At 33.7% G+C, this 20,293-nt stretch overlaps 1 protein-coding gene across 1 annotated transcript; it reads left to right on the top strand.

Annotated features, from left to right (window-relative positions):
- Positions 1-7,442: 7,442 nt before the first annotated feature.
- LOC110029918 (zinc finger protein WIP2) lies at positions 7,443-9,754 on the top strand. The gene is made up of 2 exons (XM_020732407.1): positions 7,443-8,209; positions 9,107-9,754. The coding sequence occupies exons 1-2, from the start codon at positions 7,676-7,678 to the stop codon at positions 9,563-9,565; spliced, it is 993 nt and encodes a 330-aa protein (XP_020588066.1). The 5' UTR covers positions 7,443-7,675; the 3' UTR covers positions 9,566-9,754.
- Positions 9,755-20,293: the final 10,539 nt, after the last annotated feature.

Here is a 20,293-nt window from a genome sequence, read left to right as displayed (position 1 = left end):
CTTGTGTTGGACTTGTTATAAGGAAGCTACGTCATCACATTAAAGTGATGAAATAATTTATGCGCCATTTGTGATCCCTTTTGTTTTTATTTATTTTTATTTTATTTTATTTATATTTATTTTAAAATTAAATATGATTTTTTAAATACTAAAACATGTAATAATTATTTTTAAGTATTTTAAAATAATAATTTATTTAACAATAAATAAAATAAACAAGTAATAAACTAATAAATAGATATATTCTTAAAAAAAATTTCTAATAATAATAAATTTTTTTTAACTATGAACCTATGTATTTAAGCATGATATGATTAAACAAACGATAAGTGTTCATTTTTTATTATGAATTATGATATTTGGATGATAATTTAAATACTGACAAGAAGGGGGGCTATGGTTATCATGATCAAATAAGGGTTAAGACCTTAACAGAAGTTATTCTTATGGAACGACAGGGGAGTTGCAAGGCTGAAATAGGCGATAAATGAGTAACCTCCATGAAAATGTAAACCTAATATTAGCTTTAATGCACTAATAACTTCAACAATCTGGTTAAAAACTATCACACAACAGCTCTCGCATGAAAACTATAATTTCGCATATCCATATTCTAATCATAATAGAACTATTTATTTATTTTAAAGTGGAAGGCACACTCCTCTCAATGATGATTAAAGCTATGATAATAACAATTTCATAACGAATAGCACGAAAAATTATTACATCAGGACTCCGCATGCAAAGCTGCTTGCGGAGTTAAATCTAGAGTTGACACGTGGAAAGCCAGGGCCCACCTCTATAAAAAATTAAAAAAAACAATGAAAACGCGCGACTAGGCCCAACCGTGTTATAGGAATATTCTCTTAGCGTTATTCATGTATTATTGATGTGTTGTAGAGTTGGTTTTGAGATATTATTGTTCTTTAAATAATAATACCAATAACACATGAATAAGACAGAAAATATTACTTTAATAACATAACAATAACACATGAACAACACAATAATAATGCATTAAAAAAGTGTGACCCGGCTCGACTGTGTTATAGGAATATTCCCTTCGCGTAATTCTGAATATTTTTCGCGTTATTCATTGTATTATTGGAAAAATTATTACGTGTAGAGATACATCCGAATTCCCATGAATCACATCCATGTGGAGCTGACAGAAAAGAAAATACTTGTTTTCTTGTGATACAATCCGATAACACACGAGAATATTCTTCCCATGTCATTCCACTTTATTCAGGTGTTATTGTTGTGATATTAATGTCATATTGTATTATTATAAAACCGAAAATATTCTCATAACACAATAATACATGAATACCACCACAATAACACCTGAATAACGCGAAATAACATGGGGGGAATATTCCTCTATGCTTAAACATTTTTTTTTCAATCTTATTTTAATTTTTTATGCAGGTGGGCTACAGTTTTCCATGTGTAAGCTCGAGATTGGACTCTGCAAGCAACTCTATATGTCGAGTCATCTGATGTAATAGTTTTTCAAATAATAGATAGTCATAAATTTGGTTTTTCAAATAATAAATAGTCATAAATTTGGTCCAGGGCTGTATTTATTATGTATAACTATTTATTTATTTTCAAATGTATTAATTTTGCGATATCTATTATTTGGTCTAGGATTGTGAATTTAGCTCAAAGAACATTAATCACTTGAAAAATGGTTCAAGTTTTAGCTCGAATCTAGACCATATCGAATTAAACGAGCTGGACTACAAGTCAAAATTTTGAATCAAATTTTTTTCGAGCCGAGTCAGAGCGTTAATAAGCCACAGTGATGTTAAGACTGCGAATTTAACGAATTTAGCTCGAAGATTGTTAATGGTTCGAAAATTGATTTGAATTTTGGCACTGATCAAAATAAACGAGCCAGGCTACGAGCCAATATTTTGGATCAATTCTTTTTAGCCAATTTTGAGCCGACCCCAGCTCGGCTCGAAATTGAATCATTAACGGCTGTAATTTGGTGTACTGTAATTAGGACCACCATTTCATCCAAATCTGAATGCACGATCACTAACCTAGTTTTAATTGTAATACAACTGAGCAAAGTACTGTGATTTATTTAATTTTTAATAGTACAGCAATATCCATATTTGATATTTCTGCAAAACTTCGCTTAGTTCAAATTCACATACAAAAATATTTTTTATATACAAAACGTCAAGATAGTGAACTATTGAGCCATCCAAATTCGTCTTAATTATTCAATAATTGCGTCTTTAGAATTTAATACGAGTTTAGCTGAGGTGAGCCGACTCAAACAGCGTACTGTCGGTGGGTGGTGGTGGACTGGTCTGGAGTCTGGAGTCGAGCCGAAAGCATGAAACTGACCCGTGCTCCATTGGTATTTAAAAGACTCGTTGATAATTAATTCATGTAATTATACAATTATTGAATTCAAACAAATTCTTTTAAATGTTTATTTAAAAAACCTTTGATAGAAATGGAATTCTTAATTAATTAATTTGTTGAATCATGACTTGTCTGTGAATCACATCCAATGAATATTGCGTAGGACATTCGAGAGACAGAGAACCAGAGGTAGAAAGAGAGAGGCAAAGAAAGTGTGCATAGTAAATAAAAATTAATATGAGGTAATTGGGTTCTTTCGGAGCCTCTCAAACTTATTTTATTCATAAAACTAATCCCCTATTTATAGGGAAAATGATACAATATGAAGTTACATATTGACCCCTACTTTAGTGGGGGTGTTAAAGGGGTGTTTCAGATATTTTTCATGTATGAGTCTGTCATTCAAACTGTAGGTCGTCCAGCTACGGGTCTTCTAAGTTGCAAGTCATTCTAAGAAATTTAGCTTGACATATTTTTGTTATATAATATTAAATAATAATAATTTTAAGTATAGATAAATTCAAAATAAATAAAAAGACAAATTAAAATATTTTTTTTGTCAATTATTAGATATTGTAGGTAAACAAACTATAAAATAGACTCATCTCTCACTATACGAATTAGTGGGAGACAGCATCCAACCCAAGTCTCCAACCATGTCTTTGGGGATACTTTATTTAGTTTGAGTTGGTTGGGGTGTGATATTCTAGGCCTCCTTTCTCTTTATTATTTTACACTCATCAAATCTTGATCCTTTCCATCTGCATCAAATATTGTGTAGATTAATTCTTTCCCACTCACAAATTTACGTAGAGAAATCTTTAAGGCACATTTTTAAAATTTTTTTTTCAAAATAAATACATATCACATGAAATTTTGATATTTACAAATATAACAAGCAAGTGATTTTTTTGAACAATCAAATCGATTTATTTAGATATGCCATGATCAAATTATTAAAAAATTAATAAATATAATTATTATGACTTGTGGTTCTAACTGGAATTTTGATATTTGAGTGATAATTTGAAAAATGGATGAAAGAGTCAACACGAATCTTGAGGCATGACATGAATCCCGAGACAAAATTTTAGGTTAAAGAACGTTTAAATTTTGATTCAAAATCATTTAGAGCTCTGATAAGAGCAAAATTATAGTCAAACTAACTGGATCGACGAGATGGACCAAACATACAAAAATCAACCTAATCTGAGTTGAATCGAGCCCAAATTAAGTCATTTTACTACTTTTTTGAAGTTTTTCAAACATAATTGGAAAGTCAAACAAATGTCTAACGTTGCATGTTTATAGACAAATTGAGCATCTTGGCAAGATGAATCCATCGAGCCCAAAATCGCTCGATTCTAATATCGTTAAGAAAATCAAAGGTCCACCAAACACCGTCCAATCATGGGGATCTCTCTGGGACGTCCTATCAAAGTGGATTGGATTCTTTCCATATTTGCAATTTGGACTCTATAAAAAGAGCCCCAATCCCCTCATGAAAGGGGACCAAGACCCAAAGCGAGAGAGAGAACAAAGTTTCCATAAAAGGGAGCTGTAGCTTGGGATGTAAAAGAGTCGAGTCCAGCTCGAGCCTCCCTCGACTTGAGATTGAAATTGATTGATTTTATTGAGCTCGAGCTCAAGCTCAAGCTTAAGTTTATGAGCTCGAGGCGGCTTGAGGCCAGCTTATTCTATATAAAAAAGAGAAAAAGATATTAAATTTAACTTTATAAATAACTTTATAATAAGTTTACAAATAGAATTACGAGATAAATAATAAGAAATCACGTAATATACAATAAGAAATTTTATTTTCTTAACATTTTTAATAACTTCAAGATAATTTTTTTAAAATTTAATATATGTTAAGTATATTTTATGTTAACATGTTTTTAAAAGAGCCGACTCACGAGCTAACAAGTAGAGATGGGGCTGGCTTGAGCTTGGTTTGTTAGCTTATAGAGATGGGGCTGGCTTGTGCTTGGTTTGTTAGATTATAGAGCTCAATTCACGAGCCACTTATCGAGCCAACCTCGAGTGGGCTCATGAGTCGGCTTGACTCACTTAAACCTCTAGCTGCAGCCTAGCCTCCTACATCACTGTCTCAAGTTGCCGCCACCTTACAGCCGCCCCTACGGTCTTAGGCCACCACTGTCGCCTTCCTCTAGTTGTCGCTACTATCGTCGCCTTAGAGCCACCATTGCGTTCTGACCGCCACTACTTGTTGATCGTCGTCATCTCAAGATGTCACTGCCTTACGACCGCTGCTGCCACGTCAGGCCATTGTCGCCGCCCTTTAGCCACTACCGCCACCATCTTCTAGCCTCTGCAGCCTTTCGATTGTTGCCATCTCAGGTCATCATTGCATTCATGACGCCACCACATCTTAGGCCACCGTTGTCACCTCTTGGTTGTCACCACCCCTCCAGCCGTCGTTGCCCTCTAGCTGAAGTCATAGGTGCCACCTCACAACAGTCATCATTTCAGGTCATCCCCGTCTTCAGGTTGTTGTCATCTCTGACCACCTTCGGCCTCCTGCCGCTGCCGTCTCAGGCCGCCATCGCAGTCACAAGCCATGCTGCCACCGCCTTTCGGCTGCAGTCACCTTTCAGACACCTTCACCTTCTAATCATAGTCATCCTAGATCACCTCAGCATCTCCTGCCATCGTCACCGCCTCCGGCCAACTCCAGTTACCATCGCCTCAGACCAAATTCATTGTTGGCTCTTTCGGTCATTGCCGCCCTTAGCCTCTGCCGTCATCTCCACTCACCACCACCTCACAGCAATGATGTCACTCTCTCCCTTCCAAGAAGTAACAATTTATTCTACGCACAAAAATTGTAACCCAAAAAATTGTGTAGCGCCTTCCCGCATGTGGGACAAATGAGTGTTCCTGTGGATGTTGTGGTTCATAGCTCGCGCAACTCCAGATTTCGACCCCCACAGCCTATGGACTTTGTCACAGCTCCCCACTACTTCCTACATGACCAACTACGACATACGAGATTCATAGCTCATGCAACTTCACACTAAGGCCCCTGCGACTACATGGACGTCATCACAGCGTGTCACTATGATTTACGTGACCAACTACAACATACTTGGTTCATATCTCGTACAATTTCCAACTCAGGCCATAATGGGCTACAGACGTCATTCCAACTCGCCATTATAGCATACACAACTAACTACAACCTATAGGGTTCATAGCACGAGTAACTCCTGACTCTGGCCTCCACGGCTTATGGACGTCATCACAGCTCACCACTACGACTTATGTGGTTCATAGTCCGTGTAATATCCAACTCCGGCCCCCACGATCTACGAATGTTGTCACATCTCAACATTATAGCTCATGTGATAAACTACAACCTGCGTGGCTTACAACTCCTGCAACTTTCTACTTCGGCCTCAGCGGTCAACCTACGCTCCTGAAACAACAATCTGCGTCTCATATGATCAAACTAGCATGAAACTACTTTCTATGTGACAAGTTAACGCTACAAACACCATTTACAACATTTACGACGACTATCACCTCCATAACAACCGATTACAGTTCTTGTAGCCTGCTTTCATCGAGAACTACATTCATCACAGCTAGGCTACAACTATTATCTACGAACCACTGTTGCACATTTATCATGATTATCTTTGTAACCCATTTTCAAATTCAAGAGAAAACGTGGACCCATGTACTCAAAATTACATAATGGATCATTCATTATTTATAATATAATAAAAGTAATACGATCAGCACACAAAACCAAAAAAAAAAAAAAAAACTGAAATAAAGAATAATCCGCTAAATAATTCACATCCTTATTCTGCTTATAATCACTTTATGAAGCCAATCACCTTGAGGATTAATATTCCAAAATCAAGGTTTCATTAGTATATACTTAATAATTTAAAAAATGAAATGTATTTTATTTGTTTCTAAGGTTGTTGCATCTTTTGGAAATATCTATAAGCTGTTATAAAAAATAAAAGCTAAAAAATTATTTATTTTCTTACCTACGATGATAAATATCAATAGAATTTTAATTGATAAAAAGTTATAAGAATTTTTCGTATTTTGTTTCTATCTCCGTATCTACTCAGACAAAAATCTCATGAGACCATCTTCGTTCACCAAGATTTTACAAGGAATTTTTCAAAATTATTATTTTTTTTGAATTTTTTCTTATTGTCAACATTTAATTATTTGCACATGCCCGTAAAAATTTGGATTTATTATGGAAATTAAAACAAGCAAAACATCATGAAAAAGTATAGTCGATTTAAATATATGTAAATTTGTCAAAAACATAGCCTCTCCTTAATTACAAATCTTCTTTCAAAGATCAACTTTTCTTATATAAAATAGTTTCTCAGAATACAAAAGAAAATGATTTAAATCATAACTTGTCTTTTACCTAATATCCTCAAATAGGGCTGTCAAAACGGCTCGTTGTTCGCGAACAGCTCGTGTTCGGCTTGTTGAGAAGCTCGTGTTTGGCTCGTTCGCTAAGTTAACAAGCCGAGAACGAACAATATTTGTTCGTTCGTGTTCGGCTCGTTTTGGCTCGAAATACTACAAATCAGTTCGTGCTCGGCTCGTTTTGGCTCGAAATACTACAAATCGTGCGTGTGTGTGTGTGTGTGTGTATATATATATATATATATATTTTATGAGTAATAGTACTAAAAAATTTAATTGACTGCAAGGCTACAATGATTTAAAATCAATTAAAAGTATTAATTAAAAAAATAGAATAAAATTATTAAATTAAATTGATGTTTAAAATTTTGTCCAAATTATTAACATCTTATGACTGCATGATTAGGATTGTCAAAACGACTCTTTGTTCGTGAACGGCTCGAGTTCGGCTCGCTCTATCCTCAAAATAAATCTCAAAGTCGCTTTTGGTCCTATTCATCTTTTAGCCGATAATTTTTTTTTACATGCGCTGCATATTTTTATCAGGATTAATGTCTTATTAATACATATTAAATACTATTATAAAACTATGTAGTTTACAAAAAGGATAAGTTCATAAATCTTTTGGGAGCTTACCTCACCTAATAGCTCTCCTCTCCCCCCTCCCTTTTCCCTTTAGGGCTTGCTTTTTTTTTAATGGCGTTTTAATTAGTCCTCTCTCTCTCTCTCTCTCTCTCTCTCTCTCTCTCTCTCTCTCTCTCTCTCTCTCTATTCTTCTGTACTCTCTTTCCTATAATAAGACCTGCCTACCAAAAGAGATCTCTCCTTCCACAAGCACATCACACAGCCTGCAACCATGACAGATCCATACACAAATTTCTTCAAAGGTTACTTCAATCACTTCCCCTTCTCCTCCAATTCTCCTCCTCCGCCTCCTCCTTATCCTCATCCCTTCTTACCTCCAAACTCCAGCCTCCATCACAATCACTGCACTTATACTAACTGTAATAATGACCCACCTCCCTCTCCTCCCTTAAGAGAGCCCCTTCCTCTTCTCCGACAGAGCCCAGCTTCTTCCACTCTCCATCATAAAGAAGAACTTCTTAATGAGGAAGATGAAGAGGAAGTGACAGTGGCTCTTCACATAGGACTTCCCAGTCCAAACGCAGCAGATCTAATCTCAAAAGTCTCCTGCACCCAACAAGGAGGAGAAGAGACCGAAGTTGTTGAAGAAGAAGCAGAGGTTCCATTAGCCTACACTGAGAATTCTATAGGGAAGCTCAACAAAGGCCAGTACTGGATTCCCACTCCTTCTCAGATCCTTATTGGGCCTACACAGTTCTCCTGTCCCGTGTGCCTCAAGACCTTCAATAGATACAATAACATGCAGGTCAATTAATTTCTTCTGTTCTATGCTTGTGATTTTCTTTTGAATACTTTGTCTTTCTTGCATGGTGATTGTTACAGTTTCGATTTTGCTGTGAAGTATCAATTCTTTATTTGATGGAACTGTGCAGAGTCAATGTTTCTTGAGCTTTCTTTTTGGTTTTGTTTTATAAATAAATCTCTCTATGAAAATAGTACCCCTCCATTACCGGGTTCGTTTGGTCCACAGCTTCAAATCTTTAAATTCAATAAAGGTCTCCTTCTGTTTATCTCTCTCTCTCTCACACACACACCATAAGAGAGAGGGGAGAGATAGACAGAGAGTATTTCTTGCACATTTAGGAGTGAACTTTACTGTTGGCCTTGCTTTTGTAGTCTTTCGACTGTGAAAACACTAGCTAGATGCAGTTCTTTCTGTGCTCTTGATCATCAAATGACTTCCAAGTAAAACTGTATGTATATCTTCAAATCTCAATATAAATTATCTCAATATTATCCATTTATTCAGGAGCTGCATTCAAACTCTGCCAGTATTATCTTTTTCTCTCTCACCCTATACTGCATAAAAGAAATATCTTTCTTCCAAATTTAGCAGTGTGACAAACATAAATTTTCAAAAAAATGCAAAAAAGTTACTTATTTAAAAGAAAGGCAAATATTTTTTTATAAGGCAACGAATAATACAACAACTAACATGCAACTATCTAAGACAAAGATAAAAGATGTGCTCGATTGAATGCATACCAAGTACATATATCTTACAGTCATGCGAAACAGATTAGTATAAGTTACCTCTGAGTTAATTATTCTTCTGACAATCCGAACTTTATCTTATATATTGGCACGTATACATAACAACCAAATCAATTTACTCATTCTACATATATAATCTTCTAATCAGATGCACATGTGGGGACATGGCTCGCAATACAGAAAAGGACCAGAATCTCTTCGTGGAATCCAACCGACGGCCATGCTAAGGCTACCATGCTACTGCTGCGCTCCAGGTTGCAGGAACAACATAGACCATCCTCGGTCCAAGCCTCTCAAGGACTTCAGAACCCTGCAAACACATTACAAGAGAAAGCATGGCATCAAGCCATTCACTTGCAGAAGGTGTAATAAAGCTTTTGCAGTGAGAGGAGATTGGAGGACACATGAAAAAAACTGCGGCAAGATTTGGTATTGTGTTTGTGGGTCAGATTTTAAGCACAAGAGATCTCTCAAGGATCACGTTAAGGCATTTGGTCATGGCCATGCTGCTTATGGGGTAGACTTCTTGGACGAAGATGATGAGCCTTCTTCAGAGATTGAGCAAGATGGAGGCAGTAATGGCGTGCAGAGTTGTGAAGGGAGGTGAGTGAGCAAATTGGAGTGGTTTTGTTTATTGGTGATTTAGATAAGTTAATTAATCTTATGGAACATGGTTTCATCTAGCTTGGCTAATAGTTTTATAAATGGTTTCGAACAAGTTTTTGCTGCTTGGTTACGAGAAGAGTGCTTTGTTTTGATCAAGCTAGCATCCAAACAACTTTGAATGAAACCTGACTGTCTATTTTCTGGTTACAAGAATTTTAATTTTATGTCATGGTTAAATTTTATATTTATTATTAGTAATCTATTTTAAAGGGGATTATCTTCTAAACACACTTTGTAGTTTAACGTACGTCCTTGTTGTTATGTTTTTGTTCTGATTGGAAATAATTATTCAATCATGTTGTCTGGGAAAATCTTGATGGCATGTTAAACTCACATCATTAAAAATTATATTTTTCAAAATAATGAAAAATATGATAGGGATATTGCTTTTAATTATAATTTTTAAAATGATAGTTTATTCTTACTCACTGTTGATATTCAACGTGTTTTCTGAACTTGTACTTCTCTCTTCTGTTTTTAGGTATTATATAATATTTTATCCCCAATTTGTATTTTATAATTAACATTCTCTTAATTTTAGCCAATAAATTACAAGCTAATCTTAATTAGTTTCCTTATTAAGATTAAGAAATAGGAGAATTTACAGAATAATCAATATCTTAGTTTAGAAATAATAAATATCCATAAACTTTAAAATTATATAGCGTCAGACATTTTTTTTTTTTTTTGGGAAGATTTGGAATCCATTCCATCCTCCTGTTTATTAGTTTTATTTGGGAAATTTACATATGTACGTAGCACATAAATAATTCTTATGTATTTGCATATCACTTATCTAAACTTTTATATTTACGTACATAAAAAATTATAAAAATACTATTTTTTATGTCATATTGAGGATTTGAGTGCAATGTATGTAAATATGATGAAAGTTTGGGCTTTTTTTTTTTAAAGAGTCCAGCAAGCTTATTTCACTTATTTGTCTCTTAATTATATATTTTGAACTCCCGGTGTTATTCTCTCCATGCAGCATTATCTCTGCAAAGAAGAACAGAACTAAAATCACTGCTCAATTTTTATGTATAAATTTACCTATTTACACTGAATATATGTTCAAGTTTACATCTTTTAAAAATTGTTATTCTTTGATTTGCATTTATAGTAACACATGCCAATCTGTTGGCTAGTCATCTCCTGGTTTTGGTTTTTGTTTTCTAAACAAAGAAGCATAATTTCAGAGATGTGATGCCAATCACAGGTTAATTATATATATATATATATATATATTAGTTTAGGGTTTGGAGGTTTAAAAGTAAAGTTACAGAAGCAGTTGATGGCTGTTTGATTAATTAAGCACCAGTAAGAATTTTTCAGATGTTTCATCCTTTCAGACATGAGGCCAAATGAATAGCTGTAAACGCATCTACTTTATACTTTTATCATGCTTTTATGTGATCTGAATATTTTTGCTTAGAACACGAATAAAAGATTTTGGTTTTTACTGAAAAGTCTTTCTTTATTTTTTTTTCTCGGCTCTTTCTTTTGTCAGGAAGTTATTCCATCGAGCTGCCATGCTGAGTGTACGCGAATATAAGCATTTCTGGCCATTCAATTTATCATATAGCATCTGCATTTACTGAGAAAAAAAGATATTTTTTTACAAATAAATATTAAGTCAACGCATTTGATTATTTTTTCAGCAAAATATGCCGCAAAAAATATTGATGCAGCCCGTCATTTTTATAATGGAAACAGTGTTTTTTATATTTATAATGCCACATAAAAAAGGTGCTTTTAATTAAATTAAAATTTAAGTGTAGAAATAGTTTTCTGTTTGGAATTTTTCTCTCTGAAACCTGGAAAATTAAGGTGCATGTGGCACTAAAAATAATTATTTAAATTGCATCGAGAGAGAGAGAGAGAGAGATAGTGTTGATTAGACATTTCAAGAACAGTACTTCCAATAGTCTTGCATGAAACGTAGAAAAATTCAGTCTGTGAGCCGAAGAGAGCAGTCTAGAAATCGATTGCTTATGTTCCACACTTTCCAGTCTGCCTCTGAAAGTCTTTAATCGAGCTTCACATATGTTCCTGCTGCCTTAATTATTAAGAAAATACTTTGAAAATTTTTTCTCCACTTTTATTATGTTTTTTTCTTATCTATGTTTACAAAACATCCCTTCAATGATTCATGAAAGATTTGAAATTTGAAGATTTAGTGAAAGATTAATAATCAAATTCAATTTCAATGAAGTCCTTGTTTGACTTTTGTTGACTACCTCTCCCTCCCTCTCTCTTTCTCTCTCTCTTCTCTCTCTCCACCTACCCCCGGCCCATCTCAGACAAACAGATTTTTTTTTTTATTGTGAGATGACAAAAATTCTCTCAATACTACGGCATTCCATCCAAGCGTCCAACTTAATACGGGTGGCCGAATCAGATGATGGCTCACTTTTGTCAAAACACTTGACAAAAATTTTATGCTTATCAGTTTCATATTGTATGACAAAAAAACTATATATATATATATATATATATTCTTATATTATGAATGGTTTGGCAAGATAAGTGATGTGGATTTCTATATCGCTAAAGCTAGTTTTTATTCTTAAATTTTTTTAATGGAAGTTATATATTTTATATAATATATTATAAATGAAGCACAATGCTCGCCATAGAGAGAGGCATAGAAGGCAACAAATCTTTTGGCATAAGAAATAATGAATGATTTTATAAATGTATATATTTTTCTAAGAAGTAATAGATGTAGAGGCTCAAACTTATTATGGTTTTGATGATAGAAGCAGAGGTATGAACTACTACGTCAAAGCCAGATTCATATAAAGTTAGTCCTGCCATGGCCAAGAGTTATAAACTTTATATTAAGAATTTCAATTATATAATTTTTTTTTTATTTTTTTATTTATTTCTTTTGTGGGATTCCTGTGCACTTCTCTGGATCTTTTCATGTAAAGTTGTGTTTTGGGGTTTTATGCTGTATGAAGTGTCGAGTGATTTGTACATTTAATTCTAAGTGAAGCCTTAATAATTGAATTAAATTTAATGCATTGTCTTGGTTGGCCAGTATACTAACCTTATTTACAATGCCATCTTTTATAAAAGAGGATTGATATATGATGAATGAAATTATGTTTCTTGAATGGTGTGTGTGTGTGTGTGTGTGTGTGTGTGTGTGTGTGTGTGTGTGTATATATTGTGCTTTCTACCGCTATCCGCTATAAAGACTGTTTGTGTCATGAGTTCACCATTGAAGGAGTTGAATTAAATGTTTTTGTGCTTGGACTAACAAGCACATGATGTGACACATATCTAGTGTAACTTTAAATCATGTAAGAAATTTTTGGGAGATTTGTAGTGTTAACAATGTAATTGAGTAAATAATTGTATTAATATTTCTTGTTCTCATATGTGTGTGCATATATATATATATATAATTAGATATTTGAGGATATTTCATTTTTTTTCAATTTAATAAATTCTTCTTATTTATTCATGATTTTAAATTTAAGGAGGGCAAGAAGAAAGTTAGAGAGGACAATTTCTCACATGCCTGTTTTAAATCGACCATTGTTATTATGAGGACTCACATAAGGAATTAATTTGATTTAACCTTTTTATAATTTATTGAAATGCAACTTAGCTGGATATAATATCAAAGACTTTCATTTACTTTCAAACAACATTAAATTTTTATTTTCGGATCCATCACATTCTAGTTTTACATTCAGCTTGTATCAACTGTACTTTGTCCTCATATATCTTCTAGCACTAGTCCAAATGTTTAAATAATTGGCATATAAAATACCTTAAAATATAAATTCTGATTATTTCATTCAATACCAAAGCTCTTCACTTTTATACCTCAAATCATCCTTAGATTTAATTTTCTTTTTTTTTTTTGTTTGTTTGTCTGGATTTATTTTAAATCCATGCATTAAGCAGTAGCAGTTGCTGTAGCAAAATAGTCGTCGCGGTTTTCATCTCCCTCAATTGGAGGGTGGCCACAATAAAAGTGGATGACACTGTTTCAGATATCTCGGCTCTATTGTTCAAAGTGGTGGTGATATATAGATGGATTTTAAATAGTAGAATTCAAGTTGATTGATTGAAGTAGAGGAATGCATCGAGCCAATAATAATAATAATAAAGAACTAAATTACCTTTAGTGTACAAAAGACAAAATTGTTCATGAGCTAGGCAACAACTTCTCATCACACCGAAAACACAACAATTTGGCTCACTCCACTGCCACAAATTTCTTATTCTGCTTGCCAGTCATGCATGTAAAAGTATTTATTTCATTAAATTTTCTTTCTTAGGTTGAAATGTAACACCTAGAAGTCATACACATATTTATATTGAATTGAACTATGTTGATTACACTTTATGATGTGTTGATTTTTGTGATGGTTTAAGTTATTTATGGATATTCGTACACCAAAATGTGGATGTACAGTAGAATTTATTGATATAGAAAAGCAATCACTGAAGAGTTCTTGAATAGTGTCGAGGATTTCGTGGCAGTGATATCTGATCTTTCGATGTATATCTAATGTTAGGTTTCAGTCTCCATATCGAAACACAAAAATACATATATGATTTATATTGTCAAGGATTTAAATATGATTATTGGATTTGGACTTCACATGGCTAGGTTGACTCTATAATGTGTAAGTTTGCTCCTTCGATGAGTTATGACCCTTAACCTAAATTTCAATCAAGTCAATTTGAGCAAATGGTCTGTGATTTGTTGTCCACACAAATGATTAATGAAAGTGAAAGACTTAATAAATTTTGATATTTATTTAAATTTTTTACTTATTAATCTTATTAATTACCTAGGCGGCCTGTTATCTGCTATCCACACATAAATGATCTGACTGTGGCCTGTGGGTACTCGTGTAACTCAGCAGTAGTTGGTTCCCATAATTTCTCTAGTTTCTATCAGTGTAATGGAATAGTTAGCATACATTTAATGGAGAATAATATTTAATGCAAAAAAAAAGGTCTTACCAGCCTCCTATTGTACTCCGTATATGGGAGGGCTCCACGAGCGTGCTTTGAGACCCCCATGGCCCCGCAGTCAGAGCAGCAATTTAGCTTTGTTTTCTCCCACTTCCTCTAATAAATTATGATCTTTTTATTTTATTTTATTTTTGTATAGCATGCCCAATTTTTTGTAGGTGGTCTACCTCTGCTTTTCTTAACGTAAGTCGAATCCAAAACATATACTCTCCTAATCGGTTGCTCAGATGCTTGACGTTTAATGTAGCCAAACCATCTAAGACGACTGTCTCTAATTTTGTCCGACACTGGAGCTACACTAACCCTTTCACATATATATTCATTTCACATTTTATCTCTAAGTGTAAAGCCACTCATCCACCTGTTCATTCTCATCCTGGCAACACTTAATTTCATGCTTTTCATTTAAAGGCCAACATCCTGTGCCACAGAGCATTGTAGGTCTCACCATCAATAACAACAAGTGTTTAACCCACTAATTAAGTTAGATCAGCTACATGAATCTTTTTTCTCCATTACATCCTTTTGAGTGTCGTATTTTCTTTTAATTCTAATAAATTAAGATAATTTTTATACAATATTTTCAAGTCTTTGTAGGTGGTCTACCTCTGCCTTTTTTAACATAAGTCAAATTTAAAACATCTATTCTCCTAATCAATTCATCAGATGGTCGAAGTTTAATGTGACCAACCCATTTAAGACAACTTTCTCTAATTTTGTCCGCCACAAGAGCTAAACTAAACCTTTCACGAATATATTCATTTTAACATTTTTTTTCTCTTAGTGTAAAGCCACTCATCCACCTAAGCATTCTCGTCTCGGCCACACTTAACTTAATTTTATGCTTCTCTTTTAAAGGCCAACATTATGTGCCATAGAGCATTGCAGGTTTCACCACCAATAACAACAACCCTTTAACCCACTACGTAGGGTCTGCTACACGAATCCTTTTTCACCATTGTGTCCTATTGAGTGTCATATTTTCATTTAATGCTAATAAAGTAAGATCATTTTTTATATAATATGCCCAAGTCTTTGTATGCGGTTTGCCTTTGTCTTTCTTAACATAAGTCGAATTTAAAACATCTACTTTCCTAATTGATTAATCAGATAGTTGTCATTTAATGTGACCAACACACGAGCAACACATTGATATATTCATTTCAAATTTTATCTCTAAGTGTAAAGCTACTCATCCACTTGAGCATTCTCATCTCGGCAAAACTTAACTTAATTTTATGCTTCTCTTTTAAAGTCCAACATTTTGTGTCATAGAGCATTGTTGGTCTCACCACCAACAATAGCAAGCTTTTAACCCACTAATTAAGTCCAGTTGGCTACATGAATCCTTTTTCTCCATCGTTTCCTATTAAGTGTCATATTTTCATTTAATTCTAATAAATTAAGATAATTTTTTTATGCAATATACTCTAGTCTTTGTAGGTTGCATACCTTTGCCTTTCTTAACATAAGTCGAATTTAAAACATCTACTCTCCTAACCGGATTATCATATGTTCGACGTTTAATGTGACCAAACCATCTAAGATGACTCTCTAATTTGTTCTCCACCAGAGCTACACTAACCCTTTCACAAAGATATTCATTTCACATTTTATCTCTAAGTGTAAAGCCACTCATCCACCTTAGCATTCTCATCTTGACAACACATAAATTAATTTTATGCTTCTCTTTTAAATGACAACAATCTTTGTTATAGAGCATTGTAGGTCTAACCACCATCTAATAAAATTTTCCTTTCTATCTAAGCAATACTTTTCTATCACACAATAGACTCAAAACATTCCTTCACTTCAACCAGCCAAATTGAATTATACTAATAACAGCCAATTCTATATCACTAGAAATCACACCTTTGAGCATCAGGGTTAATGCTAGAGCGTCGGAGCTGGGGTGATTCGCTGGTGTTGGAGTCCCCGGGGTGCTGGAGTCACCGGGAGAGGTGAGAGAAGGGTTAGGGTGCGAGAGAGAGGGAGAAACCAAGAGGGATCAAAATTAGGGCAATGTTTGGGGGCGTAGCTAATTTCGATAGTAAAAAGAATTCTTTCTGTCCATTTACAAACAACTTTATTTCTGTAGGTTATTAACATTAATATCGACGACATTAACTTTCGGTTACTAAAAAAAGCTTGTTGGTTAAAGCCCCGCCAAATGACGGGTTTTCAAATAACCAATTACATAAGATCGTCAGATATTATGTGCTTATAAACGACGGTGAAATGTTTTGATTATAATAAAACCATCAGAAACTAATCTGTTGTTCATAAGCGATGATATGTTCTATTTTTATGTCGTCAGAAATAACCCAAAATAGAAGCCATCGTAAAACCGTAAAAAAATAGGGCATTTTTATCGATGAAAATTTTAAGTCGTCGGTCTTGTTGTCGGTTATAGCGCTTTTTCCTATAGTGTTAGGTCAATGCATGACTTCAAAAGTAAAATTAATATTTATATTGAATTTCTTGGTGTCTGGCCTTCTCCCATTAAAATGACCAAAATATACACATATGTTCTCTTGATGACAATTTTAATGTCCAAAGGATCCTCTAACTCTATCATGGAATTCATTCTAAACAACTCGTGTCAATTACGTGGTATCTTTGACTACAACTATTAAGAGCAAAAAATATTATTTATAACCTATGTCATATACCACTTGAATTATTTAAACTGGCCGAAGCCTCTTAATATATATATATATATATATAATATATATATATATTCTTTTTGAGTTTTATACATAAAAATTCTTGTGCCTTTTATAAAACTCTTACTTTGATATTTGTATTAAATTTTGTATAAGATTATGATGCTTATCTCTCACTCTACTATCCTGAATATAGTCATGGATATTTTGGTGGAATTTTATTCCACAAAATTGCTTACATGATGTGATTTTGAAGCAACATGGTCTAATATAAGTTGAAATGAAATGTTTTCTGGATTATTAAAGAAGTGTATACATGTCATAAATCGTAGTGACATGATTGAGCTTTAAGAGCGTGTGATTTTGATATTTTTATTTTATTCTTATTAATTTTCTAGAAATCCCTGTTGCTGACATCTACTGGAAACCAACCATCTTGACTTTGCTGATACTTACATTTTCAATATTGAAAAGATGACCAAAAAAACGACATCCTTGAACATTGACACCATTTATAAAAACCGACCAGTTATATTTGTGACTCCAATTTGATATTAGAGATTATTGATCCCTACGCCATTTTATCCAAATGTGGGTATAATTATTTTTCAAATAACATGAAATGAAATAGAAGAAGAAGGAACATTTCCTTTCATTAAAGTTAACTAATTAACGTGCAACTTTGCTAGTTAGTAAACTTACTGATAATATAATGCTTTATTTGCTTACACGGTCAGCTCATGCATGCATGGTCTCCATATAATTCATTTTCACATGAAAAATGAAAAAAAATGATGTATCAGAGCTCACTGTCCAAAATACAATACAATTCCTAGAAATATACATCAACACACAAAAGACAATTTTTTCATGACAAGACAAGTCACTTCTTAAGCCTCCTAGTTCTAACAAAGTTTATTACTATTATGATTACATGTATTCAGCTTATAATACATTTTGTGCACTTTATGATTGATGGCCTGCATCCAACCTTCTAGGTTATAAACTAATTAAAGGTTTAAAAGCTTAAATATATGCTATCTGAACATTAAAATTAATTTATTTGATAAATTTTGAGAAGATTATGCTTTTAATTACCGCGTTGCATAATATAAATATAGGAAATATTCCCACATAAGAAATTGAAACCTAAAGATTAAAAATTTAATATAGTTATACTAACAGTTATCTAGCTAGTAACGTATTAGTTAATTGGCTTACGTGGGAAAAAGTTGTAATTTTTATATTTCATATTTGTTTAATAATACATATAAGTGAGTAATTTTAAAGTCATCTAGCTAGTAACCATAACAATCCTATTCAATTAATTCATTTATTTTTTAACGGTTCAGAACTTAATTTTCCATTAAAAAATGGAAAAGTTATTAATGATATTGACAGTGATTCAAAATAGAATTCATGGTCAGATGTCGGCAGTTAGCAGATGATTCATATTCATTGTTGAGGTTATGACCTACATTCCAATTTAAATCCTTCCTTGTTGCGTTGAAAGAGGGCGAGATTATAAATTTGAATAGATTAAGGGGAGATAGAGAAACAGATTGTTGTTCTTCCCAAGCAAGCAGCTAATGTCTAAGGACCATGCATGAAGAAGACTTTCCCCTGTTTCTGGTGGCAAGGTGTGGTGCTTAAAATCCCAATGAATATAATAAGTATAGCAATGGATGCATGGTCTGCCGAATAAATGCGATGGATTTGAAGGCTAAGTGCTGCGTAGAACATTGGCAAGGCAAGTAGGAAGAGCAGGCCTCGAGAAAAGGAATATTTAGCACTTGGAATCGGGACAAAGGGGACAGCATTGTCCCCCAACAAGGGAATCACGAGGAGTACTGGCTAAAGGAGCCATCTTGCTTTCTCAGATTTTCTTGTGCTCGCTTCTTCTTGTGAATTAATGAAGTCGTTCAGGTAGAGAGAGAGAGAGAGAGAGAGAGAGAGAGAGAGAGAGAGAGAGAGGAGAGAGAGAGGGGGAAAGAGGCTTTTTGATGCAAAATGAAAAATAAAGAATCAGAGCAAATAAAAAGATAGATTAATGCAATTATGTTTGAAAATTTGCTCTTCAAATATTCTGATTTTATTGTGAGAATAGAAAATATCATTCGAAATTGTAATTGCATGATAGATCATGGTATGATAAAAGCTCAAAGTGGATTCAGGAAAGAGTTAGCCGGGCTGTTGAATTGGCATGACTGCTATTTGGTATAATCAACTTGACCAAACAATTTGTCACAAGCAAAATGACGGAGTATTCACCTCTTTAATTGAGTAGCACTGGTCAACCAAGATGGTGTGACCAGTTCTCGAAAGAGGTGAAAATAGGTGAACGACGAACATAATATTAAATCTTAAGGAGATTGCATGCTGTCTGAGGCACTGACTAGATTGAAATAGGCGTTATGAAGGATGATTAATGGAGAGGGGATTGCCAGCCATATATGAATATTATAGCTCTCTATACCACAAAAGAAGATAACCAAAATCACTTTATAAAAGTTGATAATTTGCGTCTAAAAATTTTTTATTGGGACTTTACTATCTGATTTGTGTTTGTTTTACATCAAAACAGATTAAGGGCAGGATTTACGTCACATTATGTCGACAAAAATGTTGAGTCACCAAAGTGTCGGCACGAATAGAACATAGCATTAACGGTTTAGACGGTATTGCCAATGCTAAATAATTTGAGTCAAGAAATGTTAGATAAAATCTGATGCAAATGCCCTAAAATTCTAAATCGGCGTGGCCGAGCATCATTTGTTGGGATTTTTTCTTTAAGATTCCCAAATTAGTTAATGATGGGAATTAAATTTTGTTTCTTTAGAATTCCCAAATTAATTAAAACTCCAAATTAATTTCAATACCCTTTGGAATTCCCAAATTAATTTCAATACCCTTTGATATTCCCAAATTAATTTCAAAACCCTTTGGAATTCCCAAATTAATTTCAATACCCTTTGATATTCCCAAATTAATTTCAA

This window comes from Phalaenopsis equestris, unplaced genomic scaffold (assembly GCF_001263595.1).
Source record: "Phalaenopsis equestris unplaced genomic scaffold, ASM126359v1 Scaffold000610, whole genome shotgun sequence".
NCBI classification, from domain to species: Eukaryota; Viridiplantae; Streptophyta; class Magnoliopsida; order Asparagales; family Orchidaceae; genus Phalaenopsis; species Phalaenopsis equestris.
Note: the sequence above shows the minus strand (reverse complement) of the source record. Positions and strands in the feature narration are given on the sequence as shown.